This window comes from Poecilia formosa, unplaced genomic scaffold (assembly GCF_000485575.1).
Source record: "Poecilia formosa unplaced genomic scaffold, Poecilia_formosa-5.1.2 Scaffold94, whole genome shotgun sequence".
Classification (NCBI taxonomy): Eukaryota; Metazoa; Chordata; class Actinopteri; order Cyprinodontiformes; family Poeciliidae; genus Poecilia; species Poecilia formosa.
In genome coordinates this window covers 380596-402553 of record NW_006800033.1, presented here as the reverse complement: position 1 = coordinate 402553, position 21958 = coordinate 380596, and the positions used below count along the sequence as shown (strand labels likewise).

Here is a 21958-nt window from a genome sequence, read left to right as displayed (position 1 = left end):
GCGAGCCAACATCTTCTGGATCCTTCAAAAAAAAAAAAACTTGCTCCGAGATAAAAGTGATTTCAGTTTCAGATGTGATTGCACTGATATAATCACAAGTTGCAGCTGTTGAACCCAGTAAATCTGATTAGAAGAACTAATTTCCTCCTCCACTCCCTCCCAGCACATTCAGGACACAGGATTAGCACAGCATGGTAGAAATCAGTTTTTAGGTTTTAGCTCCTCAGCCTGACATGACTTTATTTAGCCTTTAAAATATTACCGCTATGGGGGGAAAAGAAATCTGAGATTAATCATGTGTTTCTCCTTCTGTAATCCCGTCTTGAACTCAGGTAGTGAATTTCATTCAGTAGCTGAGGTAAACTACACCACCCTCATTAAATTATTGACTAAATTCAACCCCCCAAAAAAGAAAAACACCGTGAGACTTATATTTAAGCAATTAACCCTAACTTACTCGCATTTCAAACTCGCCCTCCTTCCTACTATTATTTTACATAGCAGGACGCTGTTTAAAGACCTCCACAAGGAAAAACGTGCTGTCATAGCACTTTAAACCATTCTACCTGGACGCCCCGCCCCTCCTTTGCTCTCCTCTTATAGAAATGGATGAATTGCAACACTGCATACATAAAAATAAAGCCACCCAGTCAAGCAAGTGCATGCAAAAAGAAGCTCACACACATTCAATATAACAAATAAAGTGTAGAAGCCTATTTAAGGGCATCCACAAAGCAGTTGTTAACCTTCAGTTTGATGCAAAGAAAAAATGAATTATTTATAACGAGGCATACATTTGTAATATCACTGAGAACACACTACTAATAGACAAAAGTATCTCTAAAATAAAAAGAGCAGTGCTCAGAAAGCATACCATTGTTCTTTTTTTTTTTTTTTGTATGATAACATGCAAAATTTCTCCTGCACAGCATTAACTGAATTACCGACAGTAAGTCAGAGCCGGTTTTTGTGCTTTTATTCTGCTGCCATTTCAACTACAGAGCATAACACCACACTCTGTAACAGCAGTTCACATAACAAGGTGCCAGTCTGTTCTGGCCTTTGAGTCTGAAAGCGGCTGCTGCCGGCTTGGTGATATGCCACGATTGCTTAGTTGGGTCAGGACAGCATCCAAAAAAAACCCTTCAAGCTCACTGAACAACACACATTCGTGTTCACAAGCAAATCGGGGATGGTTTACTATGATGCATACAGCTTGAAACTAGATGCTTACACTGCTTAAAAAGAAAAACAAAAAACGCAATCATATTTTCACTGCCTGACATTAAATCACACTAAATGTTTTACACTAAAGGTTTAGATCACTAGCAATACTGAAATAATTTGTAATTTCAAAAAAAATAAGAGAGGTTGTTTTGGGAGACGGTTTTATTACCTGCTTCAAAATCAAAAGTGTACATTTAGTATGCGAAGATCGCTTTTTTTTTTTTTTATATAATTTGTGAATGTCCAGATAATAATTTCATGGCTTTATAGCTTTTTTATATTTGAGTTACCAACAAGCATATCTATTTATTCATTTTAAGGGAACACATGAAGCATAATGGAAAATTCTAAAGAAATCTTGGGCACAATTTTTAGATGCCTGAATTTTTATCCATTTAAACAATTAAATGCAATCATAAACGTCATGGGAATTTCTGCTGTACTGTTCATGAGGAAGAGGTGAACTTTCTTTGGTGTGAAATGTACAAATCAACACCAGAACAAAATCAAAAGGCCTGTCAAGAAGCTGGTGAGAGAGGGTAATTATGATTGGTGAAATGAGTCGTGTACAGACACGGACTGAAAAGCCATTCTGCGAAGAAGAGCCCAACATCAATACGGTTTGCAAACACAAGAAAAAAAAAAAATAAAAATTGGACACATGTCCTCATGTTTCAGAAGAGACTAGAGAACTTCACTAAGAGATCCCATCATGAGGAAAGAAACTTGTGTGGAAATAATTCAAGGAAAATTTCAAGACAAAAGACAGAAAATGTACACTTTGACACGTCTGAATCTTCCGGATTCAAACTGGCTGTAATCACAGAGTTAGATTAGTTACAAAGTGGCTTAAGGAAAAAAAGACCAAGACTAAAATTGTCATTGCTAAGCCCTGATTTCAAACCCACAGAAAAATTGTGAGCAGACCTGGAAAGTGTGTGAGGAAGGCTAAACTTTGAAGACAGTTTTTAAAAAAAATCTCATTTTTGCCATTTAGCTGATAGATGTCAAGATTGAGCTTAACTTCCCGATCCACATGCACGAACCAGACAGGAAACAATGCTTAGGAAGACTAAAAGGTTTATTCAACATGTTCTGATCAAGTTTGGAGTTGGAGTTGGAGTAGAGAAGAGAAGAGAAGAAAAAGGTCAACGAGAGGTGAATATTTGCCTTGCTGGTTTAGGAGTTGCAGTTTGCACAAACAACTTTTGCTAACTGAATGTAAGAGGCAGAATGTTTTGCTTCTCCAACTGTTTGCAGACTTGGGTGTAGAAGAGAGAGGAGGAGCGCGAACAGCAAACAGGAAAGTAGGGACTGTGTAGGGGAGGCAGTAACGACTTAAGAGATCAGCCATCTCAGGAGGAAAGTCTTACAACGGACTAGAGTCTAGAAGTGCTGAGAATGTCAAACAGCTTCTTTTATTCCCTGCAGCCTAATGAGGAGGTTGCAGTCAGGTGTGAATGCTGCAGCCTGCCTGGCCACACCCACAGGTGAGCAGCAGCACCTAAACACAGACAGAATCCTGATGATTGCACGCAGAGACTGCACTACACAGATAATAAAATATCTGGCTTCAACTGCAGAATCGCTATGTGCAGCAACACATAAGGGAGGTCTTAGAGTTTTGATGCCGTTCTTCCTGAAATAAATCAAATTCTCGAAGTTTGTGCACTTTTTCTTATAGACGGAGTCCTGAGTCACAGGTTGGAAAACATCTGTGACCTTTAATAATGCAGAGGCAGAACACGCAGGATGCAAAGAGAGGAGGTGGACAGAGGGCTAAACACTCTCCGGGCTGTGCGTCATGTTGGATCGTGTGCTGAAGGCTTCATAGCCCTGATTAGAAGTAACTCAGTTGCTTTTTTTATTTATTATTTTTCCCCCGTACCATCAGACTGCCTATGCTCATATTTCCTCTTCGTGTTGTTTTTGTCCATCCGGCTCTAACAACGTGCTGCACTTTCGCTTTGTTTTGCTGCTGTGTTTGCGTACGTGGAGTGACTCACCAATGTCAGGTAACTGACAACATGTCTTGGACCTGAGAGAGTTCATTACCATTCTGAGGCACGTTCATCCTCATCAAAGGTGCCGTGACGTCAGTGTCTCTGTGGAAACTCACACAGCCATTAAGGGTCAGATTCACTTCGCGCCACAGTGGTATTACTATTCATACCGTCAGGTTGTCAGAAAACACTCTTTCGATAATTGTCGCTTGCTTCCTGCTCTCATAATTCATAATCGGTGGTGTTGTGCTGTGCACCGATGAAAACTAGTCTGAGTCTGGAACACCTGCCTGCAGAGAACGCGTACGAGTTGGAGAAACCCAACAGGAGTAAGGAGAGACAAAACAGCTCGTTTGTGTGTGTTTAATTTGCCTCAACTAGAGTTCCAGTCCATTGCAAAAGTCTGCAGTCTCTTTTGAGCAAAACATGAGCTTGATAGCTTCGGAAATGGGTTTTCATACTCTTTAATCACCCTTACTAAGCGACTGACACACTTTCTATCCTAAGAGACGACAAATGATGGCCCTGTCTCCCCGTTGACATTAAGAATCGGTGATGCAGGTCGCTCGCTCCTGCAAGGTGCACTGACATTATAATTTTCTAAAGTGCCTGTTCTACTACACGTCGAATGAGCCTCTACATTTTCAATGTCACGCAGAGACTCATTATACGAAGCCTTTTGATTACTTTATTGTTCTAAAAGGCTTAATGATTTGGTAGTTACTTATAGAATAATAATCCTGTTTGCTCCGAGTCTAAAAAAAAAAAAAGAATGTTTCCTCAAATATAAAAAGCTTGGAGTCAAAAATGATGCAATTTGTAAAACTAAAAATATCAATGATCTTAACACAAGTAATGTAACCTAACTAACACAATGATGATTTAATTCACTGGAAAAAAAAATCTATTCTGACTAAACCAGACTTAAGCGTAAAACTAAATACCACTAAACCTAATAACTAATAATAAGCATTTACAGAAACTGGTAAATTGTTCACTTCACTCTGAATTATTGCTGGAAAACTTATTTTTTTTTGAAAGCTTTTCATTAACACTGAGTGTTTCAAGTGTTAAGATCACCTTACAACATCGCAATAACATTTAGGTCCAGACTTTGACTAGGTCACCACAAACGGCTTTCTTCATTCCTTGCAGCCTAATGAGCATTTTATGCTCAAATAACAGCATAAAATCAAATTATTAAGGTTGATCACGATGCAAAGAGTGAAGGTTGTTCAGCTGGACACTCGAGCTACGCTTCGGTCTGGATTAAAGGCAGACTTTGTCCTTCAAAACTTTCTAATGAGATTTGACTTATAGTTCATCAAAAGTCATCTAGGTTTTGAAGAAGCAAAGTAGCAGCAAACCATCACACTGCAACCACCATGCTGTCATTTTTCTTCTGGAATGTTTTGTTAGCTTTGTACCAAGAATGTAATGGTAAAGTTCCACTTTTGTTTTATCAGTTCACAGAACTGTTTTTTGGCAAATGTTTGGTGTTTCTGCAGCAGCTTGTCTCTCCCATGGATGCAAATTCTGTTTTGTTTTTTCTCTTATTAGTCAAGACTGACCTTAGCCGAGGGAGGGGATGCCTGCAGTGCTTCATATTTTGTCCTAGGATTTTTATTTTTTTTTGGGGGTGGGGGGGTTGTGACCTTCTGGATGAGTTGTTTGAGAAGGCTGGTCACTCCAGGGAAAGTTATTTACCTTTCCATGTTTTCTACATTTGTGGATAATGGCTCTTACTGTAATTCCTAGAGTTCCAAAGCCAAAGAAATAACCAGATATCAGAGGTTTTGTTCCTCAGCAGTTCTTTCATTTCTTTAGATTGGGACATGTTGTGTTGCTTTTAAGATATTTTAGCCAACTTTTTGTTGTCAGACAGGTTCTACTTAAGGTATTTTATAGCTCAGAGAGCAATGGTCAGTAAAAAAAAAAAAAATTGATAATTTATTGTTTGAAAAGGTGCATTAGAATTTCTTTTATGGTCTGACAAAAAAACAACAACAAAAGAAATCTGTATTGCGTCAAAGACTTTTCCACAGCCTTGCATATTGTTAGGAAATTATCATTCTTTATTCTGTTTTATATGTTTTTTGAGGTTCAAGGTTGAATGTGTTCATTCATTTTCTTAAAGGCACCAAATTAACCTTGAGGATAAAGTACCAAAAACTGAAACGGAGCCAACGCCATCACCACTGACCAGCGTGTGATGTAATCTACTTAACTTTAAGATAACTTGAATTATCTCCCTGGTGTTACTGCTGGTCATATATTAAGTACCGATGCAGTGTTTTAATTGATAAATGCAACTAATGTGTTTACTCAGCGCGTTATGTACATGGATGCCTGATTGATTCCTCATATCACAGCCAGCCACAGCAGAAGACAGGAGCAGCATTATTCTGGGCACTCAGCATCAGAAACAAACACAGAAAGACGTGAGGAAACTAAATTAGTGCAGCAAAAGGACAAAGCATAGGGCTTTGGTGGCTTTACCTGCTAGCATTCGTTTTAGGATAAACGACAGAAATAAAAGGCATGATGCACCTTTACCGGTGAACTTTGTGGAAATAAGTCTACAGTGACACTGCTTGAGAACAAGCTGACCGCTTTTCCTCAGTCTCTCTAAAAAAAAAAAAAAGCTGTTATTTGTCAAAATTATTGGTGCTATTATTCTTCCCTCTGTTTTTTTTTTTTTTAAGATGCACGAGGTCCACTGCTTCCTTTCCTTTTCTTTCCTTGTGTGCGTTTCCTGGATTAACCCACTGGGTTAATGGCTGACAAAAAGCTCAACGTACACTTTATTTTTCAATCCCATAACAATGAGTGCAGTGTCAAAAAACACAAAATACCTGACCTTGACTACACTTATTTCTACAGACATGTAAACACTCCACTATTCTAATGAGAACAGTTGAAAAATGCCTTCAGGTTGACATTAAAGAAGTTTAATGTCACAGATTGTGCTCTTGATTTTCTCAAAGTAAGTTTCTTCTTTTGTTGTGAATGTGAATACATGTTGAATAACGCTCTGTAAAAGTAATATTTTCTGCAAAGTTAAAACTCAGTAAATTCAATTAACAAACCCATTTTTTTGTCAGTTTCTTCACAGATCTTCCCATTACGCCTATTTTTTCTGTCAAAGACTACGTCATTCTGGTTTTCTCCATCTGTACTTGTAAATTTGACTTTTTTTTTTTTGCCCAGCAGTGTGTCTCGTTTTGACGCATTTCAACACCACGTCTCTAAAGGCGCCAACACGCGCGTCTGCAGCTGCAGATTAACTTTGATGGCCTAATTTTATACCAAAGATCAGCTGACTCATAATCACAAACGTCCAAAATTACAAAACTGATGTTTTCGCTTTCTTAGGAGCTCAAAGCAAAGGGTAAGGTCGCAGCTTTTCAAGGGATCTTACCCTTTTGGGACGGATGAATAAGCAATGCTCTTCTGTCTCTTGGGGGGACGACAGTGATGTGTCCTCGTCAATGCGCTAAACCCCCAGCCACTCACCTCAAGCTGCTCGATGGCCACATAACAAACAGCTAAAAGGCCATCTCCCTAATGTGTGTACGTGTAGATAAACGACGTCATGCAAGTATTATAAAAATCCCCAGTTAGGTAAGCAAGTATATGAATTTTTGGGCAATCATTTATTTTATTTCAAAGTATTCTGACACTCGAGGTACAGTGAAAGTACAGCTTTGCTCCTGTTTTACACTCGTTAATTGCCACACACAGATACAGAAGTTGCATTAGCTGACTCAGTTTCTATGGCGACGATAGACAGCATAAAGGTGACCTCTCGCTTTGAAACACTGAAACGTTAAGTCCAAGCAATCTGCTGATGATCCAAAAATACCGAGCATCTGTTTCCTGGGTGAGAACAGATCTAAACAGCAACATCTCGCTGTGCTCTCTGTGTAATTATCTGCTGACAGGTGGTGTGTGTGGCAGCTTGATTAGGCAGACTTAAAATATTTCTTCTGGTCTTAGGAAATCGGCTTCATGCAACAGACTCTGTTGGTGCGAGACGTTTTTCCCAGTAAAAAGCTGCTGGTGAACAGTTGTGGTGTTAAAACTCCATCACAGTGAAGTGGATTTCTGCTTAGTTGCATATTTAGCAACTACATACATTCAAATAGTAAGCATTCTTACATTTTATTTGCTTTTAAGCTGGTTTATTTAGTTTCCATCCAAGTCCCAAAGTTATGTTATTTGACTTTAATAACTGATACATTGCATCGAAATGTAATATAAGAATTTTACAGATACAATTTGAAAAGAGTAGAAATTGTGACATGGAGTAAATGTATATAATGTGGGACATATTTAGATTATCCAGTTGGTGGTAGGATTTAATAAGCATCTTCTTTTCAACAGGATATTAATGTTTAGGGGTTTTTTTCTGTTTCCTTATTATGAGACTTTTTTGTGACATTTTTCTTCCTCAAAATAAATAAAGATTTTATTTCAACTCAGAGTTTCCTGCTTTATATGGGGAAACTGTGATTTAAATTGAGTCATATGTGCCTGTCTATCCATCAGGTCTCTTTGCTGTCAGCTTCCTGCAGCAACAATAAAACTATGAAGAGAGAAAGAAAACCAACAAAAACAAAACCTTTCCATTTGGACTGAAATGTTTTCCAAGTCACACACGTCTTCTCACCAACCCTAGTCTCAAACTTCAACCCAAACAACAGACTTTAACATGTTTTATTGAGACTGGACTTGATGGAACAACACAAAGCAGTGCATCATTTTTAACAGGGAGGGAGGAATGGTACAAATAAAAATGTAACGTGTGTTACTGCTCATGTATTTAGTCCATTTTACTGTTTCGTCTGTGAATAAAGTCTATTTAAATCTGAAACCATACGTTTTCTAAACGTATGGTTTCATACCATACGTTGAAACCATACGTTTTCTAAATAAATTCCACTTGTGCATAATTTAAACTTGACTGGTCTAACAAAATAAATCCAGCTGGAGCGCGAAGGCCTCAGAGGTTTGTTAGAGAACACTAGATAAGAAACGGCATCATGGAGACGAAGGAACACGGCAGACAGGTCAGGGATGAAGCTGTGGAGAAAGAAGTTTAAAGAAGGATTAGTTTTTTAAATAATTCCCCAAACTGGAATTTACTGAGCTCTTGAGAGCCACCTATTCTTTCACAAATCTGTCTAGAAGTAGTCTGCATGCCTTTGGTGTTTGCTCTTGCGTATCTCTGGCCAGGGAAAGCGCTAGAAGATCTGAATTATGTCTTTTAATCTACTTTTGTAATTTATTCTTGTACTTTTTAGTTTTAAATTTCTCTACAGCACTACAGTCCATTCTGTGTCTTTAACAGAATTCTTTTTGCAATAGTTTGGCAATAAATGTATCTATAATACTTATTCCTTCTTAAGCGTCTTGCCTGCAAGTCATTTCTTTAAAGTTAGCAAAGTACATCGCGTAGCATTTAACTTTTCATCACAAACGGTTCTCTATAGTGAGAATTGCTCCTACGAGTTCAGCAGATGTTGAAGTATTTCACAAGAAAGGTGTTTTGTTTCCCCTCTTGTATGGCGATACTCATCTTCCACACCTCATGGATGTTTGGGGAGAATTTTTCTTCAGATAAACAGAGCGTTGGAACAATCCCCCTCTCTCTTGCTCACATTGGGCTTCGCATTTTCATACCAAAGTGGAAATCAATTACAATTTATCAAGTGAAAAGATTCTTGTTCATTTCAAGAAGGAGTTTGTTTGATTTGCCCGGCAACAGCCTTGAAAGCTTTTGCTCTGAGTCACGGCAGAGAGTCTGCCCTCCGTTTTCAAAATCTAAACAATGGGAAACTGATCGCAGTATTTTCTTGAGTTCTGATCTACTTTCGCACAGTTCGGTCACACACACACACACACACGTAAACATTCAGACGTTTTAAACCAAATAATCCAAAATAAAGCTAGCTCATGTTAATCAGACTCTTCCTGTTTCACAGTTCATAGTAAACAATTTGAAATTGTGATGTAATTCTATGTAAAGACATGCTGAGAAGTTGAGCTAATATAGACATGTGGGGAAATACAGATAAACACAGGCTTGTATATTTTAATGAACATGACTTTAGGGCAGAAAGCATTAAAGATTAGGTTAATTAATCCCCCTGGTCCCGGTTTTCATTGCCTAAACACCTCGGAGACGAATCCAGGCCCATCTCTACCTTTTGGGATTTATCTGCAGGCAAATATGGAAATATAAAGTTGGAACATTTTAAAAGGTGTCAGAGGAGACGCAGTTATACTAATATACTCTACAAGGTTCTTGCTTTTGCAGTAGTGATGGATTATTCCAGCACCAGGAATGAGAAATGCCAAAACCCTCTGCTGACTTCCTGGTAAAAATGCATTTGAGTTCACATACTGCTGCTCATTACAAATCCTCTGATGACTGTACGCAATTTGTGGCCGTGCTCTGCAGCCTTTTTGTCAGCAGGCAGGAAGTGCCAACTCTCTCCTCCTCCTCCTCTTCATTACTCTCCTTTTTTTTTTCCTTTTTTTTTTTAACACCATGGGGACGTGACCCTGTCTGCAAATTGTCATAATTAGCCAGGAACATCTAGAATGATGGGTTTAATGTGCGAAAGACGTCAACTCTGCTCGCTCAGGCACAAGCTGACTGAACTCTTTCTGCTCGGGACATCAGAGGAGAGCAGGGAAACCAAAGAATGCAAAACCAGAGGAGAGAATCCACAAAGGTACTTCTGATTCCCGTGCGGTCTGGGCGTTAAAAGGGCAAGCGGCTGATTAGATTGCTGAAACGGAGGCGAGACATCCTGCAGTAATAATCCTGGGTGTGAGTGGGAGTAGATTGTCAAGATAATGTCTGATGCCCATCTGATTCGTCTAACAAAGCAGCTGCTGATTTGTATTTATCCTGACAGGACGCATCTAAATCAGCGTCTGGATGACTGCTTTCATAGACAAAGCAGCGGAGATGATGTTTCCTCTGTGAAGAACACAGGCGGTGTTGGACTAATCTTCTCAAGTGTCAGTTTAAACTGTGGGGACACAGCAGGACTCGCACCTTTATAGCCCTGGTCAGCCCCTCCTTACAGCTCACTGATCTCTTTATCCATGTAGAATTGATGAGCCTCTGCTTTTCTAACGTGATAAAATCTTGTACCTCAGAGGCCTGAAATGTGTAACCATAGCAGCAGCAGCAATACGTTTTTTAGGTCTTCAAAAAACTGGAAAAAAGTTTCTAACCGTATTTTATTATTTGAAAGGGACAGAAAAGCCTCCATTTGCAGTCCTTGGTGGGTCACAAGGGTAAAATAAAGGAATATATAAAGAGAAACAAAACTACTACATTAAGTCTGAAAATATTGACAGATGTACAGTAAGTAGTGAAGAACCCACACTTTAAAGATTTAGAAAATATTCTCTGAGATGAAATGCTTTTACGTTCTGTGGGCAGACAGTTCAAAGATGCTGTGGATATTTATAACCCTGCTGGGAAATAAAAAATAAAAAAAACATTCTAAAATTTGATATTTCAAAATGTTGCAGCATTATGTTAAAACACACCATCCCTGCTGCCTTAGCTTGTCTCTTCAGAGAAAGCCTAGAGCCGAGGATTACAGATGTCAACGTGTTTTTATAGGGAAACCAGGAGTTTAAATTATTTCATTCAGTTCTTAAATATAAAATGTTTTTTTTTTTTTTTTTTTTCTAGAGTTTGACAGATCCAATGAATGAGGAATTTGTTTGGCTATAATAAGCAAACATCTATGTGGGAACATATGTTGTACTTGTTTATTTTAATTGGCACTAACGGTGAGATTATGGATGTGTATCATGTATTCATGCTAATAAAGAACCAGCTGGACGCTTTTATCTTGGCTGAGAGGACAACTCAGAAACATCATTTTAAATTGTGATTTTTATTTTTATTTATTTATTTGCTCACCAGGCAGTTTTCTGGTTCTCTTCAGACCAAAGCGAGTAGAATCTTCCATTTGCTGCAAACATCAGTGATATTATCAGCGATAATATCTCTGCATGACGTTATGAGGATGCAGATTATGTCATCAAATCCACTGGAAGTTTACTTTGAGAATATTAGCATTTTTATTTGTCGCAGAAGTACTTTTTTAAAAAGTGGTAAAACCTCTCTGTGTTTTTACAACTGAAAATGTTTTTTTTTTCTCCAATAAACAGTAGTGTTGCTACTGACCTGACTGAGCAAGTAATCAAGGAGGCCTAATCAGATAAAAATGTTGAAGCAGGTGTCCATGGGAAGTGAGCATCTGCTGCGACCTGCTGTTTCCTCTTTCTCGCGTTAGTGGAAATGTGTTTCTCTCAGAAAGCCAAAGCAGACATTCATTCACCTAGCAGGAAGAAGGGAGTGGGGGGGGGGGGCGGCGCTCCACTGTAACCCGTGGATGCTGCTGCTTGATGGTTCTGCAATGCCAGTTTAATTATGTAAGCGCACATAATGATCATGTTGTGGCCACATCACTCCAGTTAAATGGCCTGGAGATTATATCGGCTCAGATGCTGAAACACGGAGTGGGAGTGATGTAAACGGCAGAGGAGAGAGATATGATAAGAGGGGAAGGAGGTTTATCGAAACTGACGTCTTCCACCAATGTTTTCGCACTCGCATTCCAAATATATAATAAGATTTTTTTTCTTCTTCTTCTTATTTGACACCTCACAAATGTAAGATTGACTAATTCAGCATTTCAGAGAGAGAAAGAAACTAATTTTCAGCTTTGGATTCAGCCTACAGGTAAAACTGTTGTCAGGTAAAGATAATAAATCTCTGACAAAGGATGGATTCTGTCGTTTTAATCAGAGCTGCTATCTAGTTGAGCTTCAGCAACGGAGCTGTTCAGTTTAACTCTTGCCATGCTGAAACAAGAAAAAACAAGAAAAGAGAGATTTTCAAATCTTAATAGAGGGAATTTTCTAGATTAGATTGGGCATAGCATGACATTTGGTTATAGATGTAGCATTTGCCCCATTGCAAAATTATTTGCTTTTTTGTCACACTTGGCAGCTTCAGGTCATCAAATATATTTTCCTATTAGATAATGATGAGCTAATCAAATATAAGAAGCGGAATTGAAATGATGATTTCATTCATTAAGAGGGAAGAAAACTGTGCAAACCAAATGGCTCTACGTCATTTAACTAACCTCTTTGTTAAATCATCATTTCATTGTTGTTAGCCAGATTTTTTGGGCAATTTCATTATCCCACAACTCAACAGACCGCTTAAGTTGAACCTGTCTAACAAACTGAACTAGACTAGGTTACTACTGGTGGTCAAAAGCTACAGAAATATGATGCTGATATGATGAAAATACACCTTGTTGATCCCAAAAACTTTTAGAAAATATTCTTTGGATCAAAAAGACAAAAGTGGATTTCAGAAAAAAAAGCATTATTGTCTGGGGCTGCTTCAGGAATTTGATCATTTGCAGTATTTAATAGAAACATGAATTCCCAGGAAGTCCAGAAATAAGCATGATTGAAATTCAGTGGCATAACCTTAAAACAAATAGCTTACGTTAAAAAAAAAAAAAACTCAAATGAGGCTGAAATAAAACAATTTTGAAAATAAAATAGTGCCAAAACTCATCCAGTGTTGTCAAGGATGGCACAACAAATTAGATCTAGGAGGCAACAACTTTCTGGATAGATTTCTGTAGTTAATGAAATCATAATTTCAGACCTGTTTTTTTTTCAGTTTGCTCAGATATTCAAGATGCACTTTATTAAGCCTTTAAATTAAACCTTTAAATTCGTCAGGAAGAAAAAGCAAAAACAGAAGAAATCCATCTGTAGCAAGTTCAATGCCACTGAAATAATGAAAACAATAAAATACAGTTTAACCAGAAATTACACTTTCCCAGAGTCCAAGCACAACAAAATAGCCCAGGTTTTTAAGCATTTTATTTTCCCACAAATCTTTAAAATTGTGTTAACAGCATTAATTCCAGTGAGTCAAACTGGCACAAATGGAGCAGATGAGGAAAAATAGTGTTAAATTAGGCGGGAAAAAAAGAAAAGGAAATACAATATTTTGTTCCTAAGATGCACTTTTGGTGATAGTGCTCACACGCGCACACACACGCACCATTAACAACATTTCAGTCTCCTTCCACCACCTGCTCTTAATGGACCGTCATCATTCAGATAAACACCAGAGTCCACTTTCAGCATAAATGATGGATTTGCTTGTTTTCCTCCCAAATTTAGCAACAGGAGAAGCAACTTCAGGCAGCCGAGCAACGCCTCCCGTGAAAAACAACAAGTTTCATTCGCTGATATCCTGAATCAACACGGCTCCCCTCACATGGCCACTTCCCGCTCGCCGCCGCCGCGCCATCCTTCTCAGGAAATTAATTTCACTTTAATTCCCTCAGACGAGACCGCACTTCCACTATCGAGGCTTCTGCATTTCCAGAGGGTTAGTCCAATTTGCCATGGTTTCAAAACAACACAAAGAAGTAAACAGCTTCTAAAGTATGCGCACACACACACACGCACACACACACACAGCAAAAATAGGGAAATTAAATCCAAAGCATTTGTTTTCACTGAGCGGTGTTTTTTCTCTTCTCCCTCATCTAGAGTGCAAAAAAATTGAAAATGCACAAAAAAACCCTCTCAAATAATAAATAGACTTTCTCTTTCATATATTTCTGTTTTGTGTATTTACATATATACTGCATATCACTGAGGCTGGGGCTCCCTCTACATTAGCGTACAGCTCTTGGCCCGGTCCTTTTGGATGGCCGGGGCGGGGTCCGTTTGCTCAGTCCGACCCGTCAGAGGCGGCAGGGGCAGATGCGAAACCCTCTTCAGGCCTCTGCGCGAACTGCTGCGTTTTAACTGAGGCTTATGCGGCTGCCGCACCGACGCTAAGGTGGTGATGTGGAACACGTCGCGGACGCTGTTCTCCGAAACCTTGGAGGTGCACTCCACGTAGGCCACTGCCCCCATCTGTCGGGCTATCGCGCTTCCCTGCAACAAACAAAGGGAGGAGATGAAGTTAAGAAAGCGGCACAGTTTAACTTACCAACCACAGAAACAACGTAAAAAAACATTTTTGATGGAAGTGTCCTAGGCCTCGACACTCATATTGTAGAAAAACGTCTAAATTCTTTGGCAGGATAAAATACAGAGCAGCTTCGCACCAAGCATGTAAAATACTACTCCTAATCTTGACAGGAAATGGGCAGAACTGACTTCCCACTGACGTCACATGCATAAACACAATAGAAATATGTCGTTTGAGTAGATTACTGAAGGTGCAACCAACAGATAAGTTACATTTTTGTTACTTGATTCTCACTGCAAACAAATGCAATCTGACATCTTCATGTTTGTTGTAATCTTTAAAAGTTGTTTTGATCAGAGGTTTTCTGCTTGCACTCAGTCCAGTACTTGGTTGTTTCAGATGAGTGTTTTATGCTTTATAAGTCACTAAATCTGATCCTTAAAAAAAAAAAATCATGTAAATCCTCATGAATAAATGAGTGTTGTGTCTACACATAACGGATAACTTGGCAAAGAACCGAGTTTAAATCACACATTCAGACACTTGGTTGCCAACAATCTGACTCAAAGGCATTTCTTAGTCTTGGTTCTTTATTTAGATCTAAAAATACTAAAGAATAAACATTTTGACATAGAAAAAGTAGGATTTTAGGACCAAATAGTAATTTACAATACAGTAGGTAATCAACTGAAGGAAGCTGAATCTCTTGGGTCCCATGTAACTCAAAGATTGACATATTTCCTTGAACTGGGTTCCTTCAATTTTTTTACTCCAACATTTCAAAGCACAAATTCCTAAAACTCTAGTCTATTAGCCCAAAATTAATCTATAAAATCCCAAAGCTTGTTGCAACTCTATAAGATATTTCCAACAATATCAGACTTTAAACATGAAACTTGTTGCGTTTAAAGTCTGATATTCATCTGAATTTCCATCTGATTCTTCCTTGCTGGTCGATGCTAAGACTGAAGTAAGCAGATGTAAACCCGGGCAACACCAAGCCAAGTTTACTTCAAGATTATAGAAAATAGCCTGGAGGCTCCATAGCAAAGAAATTACACTCAGTTTTAAATGTGTGGACAGTTCAGACTGCTAAATGTAACTTTTGCACAAAGAGTTCAGGTTGCAGAATGCAACAATTAGTGAATAAATAAAGGCCTTTTGTCACAAGATGAACACAGATGCTGATTTCTGAGGAAGAGGAAGCGCCTGATGTTGTCGGTGAAGCCGTTCAGAGAGCCTAAACTCAAACAGAACTCATCTGGCTCTGAAGATTACCCCTGAGTAATCTAACAATATGCAGAGACAATTAAGACCGCAAATTGTTTACTTAAGATCGAGTGAAGCAAATTTAATTTTAAAATCCCTCAGCCCCACTCAGCGGTGTACTTCAGACTCGGCTGATCTCTCGTGTTTCACGAGCGGCTTTTAATTCGCATGCAGAGACTGTGGGAGACGGGATGCAGCTTAAACCGCATGCTCTCCAAACGGCACTTACATCCTCAGCTGACGCGGTTTGATTTCTATCGCGGCGCACGCTCCCAGGTTCGTGTAATGAGCAGCGAAGCCTTCATCGGGTGGAAAAGCGGTTTTAGACTCGGCTGCGGCAGGTTGGAGGGGGCCCCAGCTGATCGAATCTCCAGCAGATTAGAGTGGAAATACCTGGAGTTCACCCAGTGGTCACTCTCGCTGGCGACTCTTCAGCTCTGCTCTAAATCAATTTGAGATCAACAGCAGGATAACAACACAAGCTATTGGATTAGAGCACCAAAATGTTTGTGTGCGCAGCTCTGGTCTCTGCTGGTAGACTCAGGATTTTTTTAATTTATTTTTTTTATTTGGGATGGGGGTGGTATCTTCAAACACAGCTGCCCCAAAACACAAAATTGAAACCAAAACAAGTGTTTCATGTGGTCTGCATACGATCTGCTCCTCTGTTTATCTGGATTTTGTTTGTTTAATCTTTTTATGTGGCTGAGCTTTGGAGAAAAACCTTGACTTGAACACCGAACACAGAAGGACAGTAACAAAAGCACAATGAGAGCTGATTAAAAAATTCCCAGATTTACAGTTTATCATCAGCCTCCTGCCCTCTTCTCTTCCCCCGCGTCCTTGACTTGGAGGCCAAGGCTGAATGCGATAAAAGGACTCGCCTGTTTATCAACGTCCGTTTTTTAGTCATTCTGCTTTTTTTTTCTTTTTTTTTTTAACCCTCTACATCTGCATGGTTATTGTGGACGTAAACTCCACTTGCCGCTTGTTCTTCTGTGGCCTTTTAAAAGAAAAAAAGAAAAAAAAGCAGCCTTGAATTACATATCAGCACATTCTTGGTCAGTGTGCCAACCACAGAAAGCATCCTCAGGGGATTTTACTCTGCACTTTTTGTGCTCCTGTAGTATTTGATTGTTAAGAATGCAAAACCCCTGGTGGCTTCCCTTCTGCTTTAGTTGATGTTTCAAGAAGTGTTTCTTCCAAGGGTTCTCTCTGGAAGCCATCTTGGAGGAAACGCTATCTGTGTATTTATCCCAACCGCCCCTTTTCATCTCAGATATTCATCCCCAGCTCATCCTTACCTGCTCATGAGTGACGGGGATTAGTCGCTGCTTGGAGAGTTCCCTCAGGGTGTTGACGTCTGTCCTCATGTCAAGCTTACAGCCCACCAGCACCACTTTGGCGTTGGGACAAAACTCTTGCGTCTCTCCTTGCCACTGCAGAGACAAAAGGAAAAAGGAAAAAAATCTATATTCACACGTCACACACAAACACAAAAAAAGCTGAGGCGAGGTACGTTTGAAACTTCTGGCTCCCAGATGGAGTTTAATGCTGCATTTATGCAGTTCTTTGGTCATGCAGAGGAGCTGGAGAGTAATGAAAATTGATTAGTTGTGTAAAACTTTGCATGTAACCTTGAAAGTTGTGTTTTTATGAACAACCAAGAGAATAATTTCATCTTCTTTGGGATTTGAACAAAACTGCTTTTTCATTTTTACGTTGCATACTTTTTGGGATTTCCTTGAAAATGTTTGTACATTTTCAAGTTCTTGCCGATTTCAATTTGATATATAGAAAGTCTTTTCAACAAAGACTTGCTTTTAATTTGTTCCAACAATCCACAAACATGCAGATGAATATGAAAATATATCTGGAAGGCCATAAATCGTCTTGGAATGACTTATTTATTAGCAGTAGTAGTTTATTATATAGGGAAGGCAAAATGAGAAATTCAAAAACGCAAGAAGTCCTGATTAAACTGAGAAAACATTTATGGACATTTTGATGCGGGGTTCTGTGGGTTGTTATCAGCTGTCAGTATCTTACCATTGTTAAGGGGAATCTGCCAAATTTACAGTTTTTAAGATCTCTTCATGTTTGCATGTACCAGAAAGTTCTTTTTTTTTATGCTGCTACTCTAAAATATCAGAACTCTGCTTTGGAAGCAGCTCCACTCTGACTGGCAAACAGCTCAAACCCAGAGTGAAACAAAGTTCTGAGAAAGAGAGTAGGCTGAATGCTGTTTACAACAGATACGATTGTGAATTCTGGAAATAACCCGCAGAACTCCACTTTAACAAATCTGGACCATTAATGCAAAGAACTGATTATTCTGGAATAGTGATATACAGCTGCAGATTCTTGGAAATCTCTGAGTTAAAGAGTTTATCAGGCTATGATTAGGGGAAGTATTTAGTTTTACAAAGCTTTGAAAATCATCACCCTAAAAGAAAATGAAATAAATGTCATGCAATGCCTGGCTCAGGGTCACTGTCAGTTCCTCCGTCTCTCAGGCTTGTATTGAAGGAAAGCTGCCTTATAGTTGATGAAAGGTAGGATTTGTTGGCTGTTTGTGGTCAGAGGCAGAGCCCTCAGAACAAAGTGTTTAAAATATCAGCCAGAATTGGAACCACAAAAAGAAAACATCTAGCAATTGTTGTTTTTTCAGAGTTTGAATATTTTATTTCCTTTTGATGGTTGTCCAAGTAGCTCGGTCCGATGCTGCCAGCTGAATTCAAAATGCTGGAGCTGAACACTATAAAGAAATATGCAATATATAATAAAGTAATCAATATTACTTTACTATTAAAGTACACTTAGTAAAAAATAACTTGGCCTCTCATTGTTTATTTTATTGCAGCTCTAAATGGAGGCTCTTCCCTGTGAGCTGATTCACATGGAAGGTCTCCGGTCCGCTTGGCATTCACATGTTGTCTGCTAAGCGTTTCCACTTTGCAGAAAATGGAAACACTGAAAATTTACTCAGAAACAACAACTTCTCTGATTATGATGAGAAAAATGTTTTTGCCCTTTTCCTTTCATCAGCCGCCATATTTACCAAGAGGCTGCACTGATGTTTGTCATATCCGCAAGTAAAAACGATTTGTTGAAATCAGTTTCCTTCTGCCTCTGTCTGAAGCAGTGTTCAGTGTTTCACTGCGCGAGCTGATCCGTGTGTTATCTTGTGCAGCTCAGATTTCCACTCTACCTAGAAAACATTACACATTCCTCATGCATTCTCCGTCAACAGATCTATTTCAAGTTCTCCTCAGAACAAAGTCTAGGTGTCTCCCTTCTAAACTCACTTCAAGATTAAATGTCACTCTGAGACACGGCTCAACCAACACCGTCTCTCTTCCCGGCGACCCAAATACAAGACGGCTCAGAGTTTTACCGCCTGCCGCGTGCAAAATGTCACGGTGTCCGCTCATCCTTTACGCTTAGCGCCACCTTTAACCTTCCAAACGGGCCCCTATTCTGTTGATATGGCCCCGTCAAAAGCTTTGATTGTTTAACCCTCTCTCCTCCCCCAGCTGTCATCCAGCGACCTCTAAGGCCTCCTCGCTTCTGCAGGTCAAAAGTCTAATTTGGGATGCGGATTGTGCAACAGGTTTTCCATGCGCCCCCTGAGTTTCAGGGATTACCGGGGTGACAACGAGGGGCCAGGGGTCACGGCAGCCCCTCCTGCAAAGTAATTCCTGGGGAAAAAAAAAAAGTTAAAACGAGAAGCAGGCGATGCTCCCCGTTGTTGAAAGAGGCCACCGAGATACGCCGTCAAGGGTTAGACCTGCAAAAACTTCAAGGGAATTTTACCAGCTCCCCACAGACCTCCAAACACGTCAACAGGGGAGCTGTGGGAAAGTCTTTAGTCTGCAGAGTGTGTAATTTAAAGGCGAACACACACATGGATTCAAGATGCGACGCTAGTAAAAAGAAAAAGCCCAGGTTCACATGATAGACATGCAAGCACAGAAAACTCATCAAGTTGGTCATTTAAACACCTCAGATATTTCTCCATTTGTGGCCCACTGGCTGTAAAAATTTCACAAACCACAAGGGGGAACTCCACCAATGAATTTTAACATCCAGACAGCTGTTTAGCTAAACTTAAATTTGAAATTCTAAAAGCTCAGTTTGTAGTAGCAGTCACTGAAGCAACCCATTGGATATGGCTGACTGATTTGCATTTTAGATATATTTCTCGAAGACACCCGGCTGCGAAGCCTCCTTTCTCATTCTTCACGCTGACCTTTTATTTCTTAAGGCGATGCAGGTCAAGTATCCGTGGACATTTTGATGAAAGAAAAGAACGGGAGGCTGTAGCCTCTCATTTGATCAACCGTTGGAGCATGAAAAGCTGCTGGCACAGAAATCCGTCATTATGAGATGCTGATCGGGTGGATTTTCTGGTTGCTTTTCCTCCACAAGCACATATTAAGTGCTGATGTAAAGCGCTTGAGAATAGAAATAAAAACACTGACCTTCTTAATGACACTGTCCAATGTTTCTGGTCTGCTGATGTCGAAGCAGATGAGAACAGCGTCAGAATCGGGGTACGCCAGCGGTCTTACGTTGTCGTAATAAGAGGAACCTGTGGACACACATCGACACATAGTATAAGGTCATGGAGAATTGGGAAAAAAATCTTGCAAGGATTTATTTTGAACCAGATTTAACCCCTCAAGTTTGTTTTATCTCAGTGAGATGGCTCGTCCTATCAATGAGAAATTTCCTGAGAGGTGACTGAAAGGTCATTAGTACATGCAAAACACGTTAAAGCATTCACAGTACCATGCACTCGAACACACTCTGCAGATGCAAATGAGTCCTGATCTTCACAGTTATGCGTGCATATTTTTGTGTAGTTTCCTCTTGGGTTTTTCCAAACAGCTGTGACCTCTTCTTGTCACATGAGGGGGGCAGCTCAGAGAATTACACACACAAAACTGAATTTTAGAAGGCTCATCTCAACCCATACTCATCTCAAAATGGCTTTTGAGAGGTTGAAGTAAACGCTCTTCAATCACTGGTTTTCGGTAAAAAAAACCTTGTTTGTTCTTTCAAATCGCACATTTTCTAATGAATTTGTGTAATCCACTTCTGCATTTTCCCAACTCTTGAGTTTTATTATTGCGCCTGGATCAAGTTTAAAGAGACATGTACAGCCACAGACTTCTCGATTATGCGACCCAGCTCTCATTAGGAGACTTGTAAAAATATCTGGGCAATCGTAGGAATGTGGCTGCGGCTGTGGAGGGAACCCTCTTCCTCCCATTAGGACTTGACAGGAGGTTGATGTCCACAACTGCACTTCAGGGCACAAAGAAGCAGTTGTTTGCTACAAATGTTCCCATTTTACACCCCTTGGAATGCAGGGAAATTAACAAATTAAATCAAATATTTGCACACGTCAGTGAGGTGAAAAGCTTGACTATTAGATTTATTCCTCTAATTTTGTTTAGGCTGAAAGATTAGCACATTGCAGGAAATCACTTGTGCCTTTGTCTCGTGAGGTAAATCGAGTCTGCACAAAAGAAAAAGTGTTTTTAGCATTTGCTGGGTCCTTTTTTGTCAGTGATGGAATGACACAATGACAAAAGCTGCACACGATCTGCATCCCCTCGTCATTTATCCAGCTGTCCTGCAGTGACAGCTGGACAGTAGATCAGAGCATCTGTTGCAAAATCACTGGATGAATAAATAAGAGTCGCAGTTTAATTCTGAATTCATTTCTCGCCTTATAGCACTTTGTCATCTTGGGCTACAAATGCACTGAATACCAAAAAGCATTAGTTTACTGCACACTTCAGCTGGCAATAATAACTTAGAATGTTTTTTTCCCCATTCTGTGGATTAAAGTGTGCTACTCTGTGTTAAAAATGTTGTGCTGTGAAAAAGTAGGGTTTTTTTTCCAGTGTCACACTTAAATGATCCAGATTATTAAACTATTTAAAATTCAATAAATAAATAAAAAAGGTGAGTGAAAAAAACTGTTTTCAAATGAGGATTTTATTTACTGCAGAAAAAAGTGATAAAAACCAACCTGGTCCAGTGAAAAGCTTAAATCATGAAACAACTACGTTTAGCCACATTGCGGCCAGAACTATTTTAATTGTGAGCTAGGGTTAATTGTGACAGTTAATCCACTTACGATTAACTGTCTAGTAATGATAAATTAGGGGAAAAAAATGTCCAAATTGATTAATAAAGTCTGCTTAGACATTCTTTTAGTGTCGTACTTTGGCCGCCATCCAGCAGAGGGCGCCGATGGTAATCCTTAACCACAGCGGTTGATACAAGATGGCGGAGCCATGTCAGAACAGGACAGAGATGCGGTCCAAACGGAGTCCGCTGTGGGACGAGATCAGCTTCTCATTCAAAAATTACTCATGTG

The 21958-nt window shown here is 39.5% G+C and overlaps 1 protein-coding gene across 1 annotated transcript in view; it reads right to left on the bottom strand.

The window, feature by feature from the left end:
• Positions 1 to 13859: 13859 nt before the first annotated feature.
• The window catches only part of rnd2 (Rho family GTPase 2), a 30504-nt gene continuing 22405 nt past the window's right edge, over positions 13860 to 21958 (bottom strand). Inside the window, exons 3-5 of the mRNA XM_007558053.2 lie at positions 20046 to 20155; positions 16866 to 17000; positions 13860 to 14255 (exon numbers count right to left, since the gene is read on the bottom strand). Coding sequence (XP_007558115.1) covers positions 13986 to 14255; positions 16866 to 17000; positions 20046 to 20155 — 515 coding nt within the window. The 3' untranslated portion in view covers positions 13860 to 13985. The remainder of the gene's footprint in view (positions 14256 to 16865; positions 17001 to 20045; positions 20156 to 21958) is intronic.